At 36.0% G+C, this 2,556-nt stretch overlaps 1 protein-coding gene across 1 annotated transcript; it reads right to left on the reverse strand.

Annotated features, from left to right (window-relative positions):
- Positions 1-351: 351 nt before the first annotated feature.
- On the reverse strand, positions 352-2,370 carry LOC118753671 (protein commissureless 1-like; the record flags this gene model as incomplete). The annotated part of the gene is given in 1 exon segment (XM_036488544.1): positions 352-2,370. A coding segment is annotated over 1 exon segment (737 nt), but the record flags the coding sequence as incomplete, so codon positions are not given.
- Positions 2,371-2,556: the final 186 nt, after the last annotated feature.

The raw sequence follows: 2,556 nt of genomic DNA on the forward strand, positions 1-2,556 counted from the left end.
CCAAAAATATCAAACTGTTTATTCAGAACTTGAGGATAATTTTATATAAACGGCAATTTTCAGGTGACAAAAAATTCGGGTTAATTTTTAATAATAGAAATTTCGAGCGTACCCTCTTTTAAAATACGCAAAAGCATCAACAATATATAAAAAAAAAACAGAGCCATTTCATAGCCATTTGAAAATTGTGCTTTCTCATACTAAAATTAAATGCGCTATAAAGCTTCATACCTAAGATCTTGTAAAAAATTCTAAATAAAAAGTTTGAAATTTTGTGAAAATTTGTTTATGATTTTATTACTTTTGTACAAAGTGTGAAATGTGTATTAATAATGAGGTAGACTTAAAAAAATATAATTAACATAAAATAAAAAAAATAAAAATAGCCAAAACTGGTCAAAATCTGACTAACTTAATTAGTTGGCCATAAGGCTATATAAATGTGTTTATTTGCATGTGTGTGTAGTATAATATTCAAAAACTTGCTGCTTTCTTTATCTCAGAACATTTAATAAAACCAATTATTTTGTCGGGGTTTGATATATTCAATCATTGTTTCTTTACTAAATTATTATTGTTTTGAATATGTATGTGTATTTACATGTATAACTAAATAATATAATACAGTGTTTACAAACATTTTTATATATTTTGGGTATCTATAATTGAACAGCCAACAGGAAGTTACTTTGAAATTACACCTACTCGGTGTCATCAGATATCCAATTTTTCAGTAGTTACTTCAGATATTCAGGCAGGCTAAAGATCCTACGAGTTCTCATTTTGAGCTTTCATTCTTTTGAAAGGTGGTGACGTCTCAGACGATATTGTGAATTGATCCAAGATTTTTCTGGAAATATGTTATGTAAACAATGAAGTTGTGTGAGTGGATGTGTGTGTTTGGTTTATATGTGTATGTAAAGGTGCATATATAAAAAAAAAAAAACCGAAACAACTTCAAGTTATACCTACTAAAACGGAAGAGTGTGAAAGGAACCAAATCGAAATAATAACGAACCAAATTTTTAAACTGAATAACATTTTTTAAATTTAATATTCCTTTTGTTTTTCTTAGATCATACGAGACTTATGGGACTATTTTTACAAATCGCTGATAAATACAATTTACTACTTGCATTTGCTTGCTAACTAAGAACTATGAAATATAAATACATACGTGTACATTTTACATGCAATTACAAAAACATTTTTATTTAATGAACAATCAGTCTCTTTCAAAGTAAAATATATTAAATTAAAAATAATAATATTAAACAAAAAATCGCATTCGTTGATATGAGATTTAATAAATTGTCGTAATTCAAATGCATTTTCGAAATCGATTGTAGGAAAAGATGATATCACGTAACTAAAAAGTATGTAGACAACTTTCAACGTGAAATACGTAACTTATGATGCGATTTACAGACTCATTCGAAATGTCATTAAGTTAATTAGTATCTTTGCTCGATTGTGAAATTTTACTCGTAGCGTAGTGTGTAGCTTTCGCCACTATCTAGCATCCATCGGCGGCATATTTACAAACATACATATATATTTACAATGCGACATTAGTCAGTCGACCCATCAGGCCAACCAGTTGAGTCGATGCGTTGGCGCGTGCTTGATGTGATCACGCTATCGTCACCGCACTGCACTGTTGCTCCTCCTTGCCGCTGCTTCCCCGCTGGACATCATTATAGAACAATGTTGGCCTTCTTGTTGCTCTCGTTGCTGCTGTTGTGGCCGCCAGCGTTGCTGTTGGAGTCATTTCATCCAGGCGTATGGTAATCACCTCCTCCAGCGTCACCGACTTCTCCGTGCTGGCATTGACACCCAGCAACGGCGCAGCAACGCCCAATGCAGCCGCCGGGATATTCAGGCCATGTAGCTCTGCAATGTCGTAGGTGGCCGGCACGTCCACTGCCACTGCCTCCTCTGCGTCCGCCTCCCAAGGCAATGGTGACACTTTGTACGATTTCTGTTTCATTAGCTGCTGCCGCTGACATTGTCCGCCACTTTGCTGCTGCTTTAACATTGAAGTTATTGTGGTGGTTGTGTGGTTGTTGTTATTGTTGCTGTTGCAGTTGGTGGCGTAAAGACCGGCAATAGCCGGATGATGATGTACAGCCGTAATCGAAGGATACGTGAATTTCATGCCGTAGGAGAAGTGCTGATGATGATGCAATGCCTCGTCGTAGGTCGGCAGGCCAGTGGCAATAGTGTAGCAAGGTGGCGATTCCATTTGCTGGTAATAGGCAGCAGCAGCTGTTGCCGGATGTTGGCCATGGGCGTCCATTAAACGATCGCAAACGACAAGATGGCCATCAGTGTACATGTCGTTGCTCAAGTGATTACGTATATCTTTGTCTGCAAAGAGAGGAGTAGAAATAGAAGTTGCTTGTTAATGCACTGTGCATAAATTGCTACAACAGACAGTTTATTTTTAAGCTACTAAATATGTTTATCTAAGCTTGAGGGCAGCTGTATCTATGTATTGAGTGAGTAGATAGGAAAATAGAAGAACAAGAAATTTAAATTCGCCTAACGCTAAGA

This window comes from Rhagoletis pomonella, unplaced genomic scaffold (genome assembly GCF_013731165.1).
Source record: "Rhagoletis pomonella isolate Grant_MI unplaced genomic scaffold, Rhpom_1.0 Rhpom_scaffold_02732, whole genome shotgun sequence".
Taxonomy (NCBI): Eukaryota; Metazoa; Arthropoda; class Insecta; order Diptera; family Tephritidae; genus Rhagoletis; species Rhagoletis pomonella.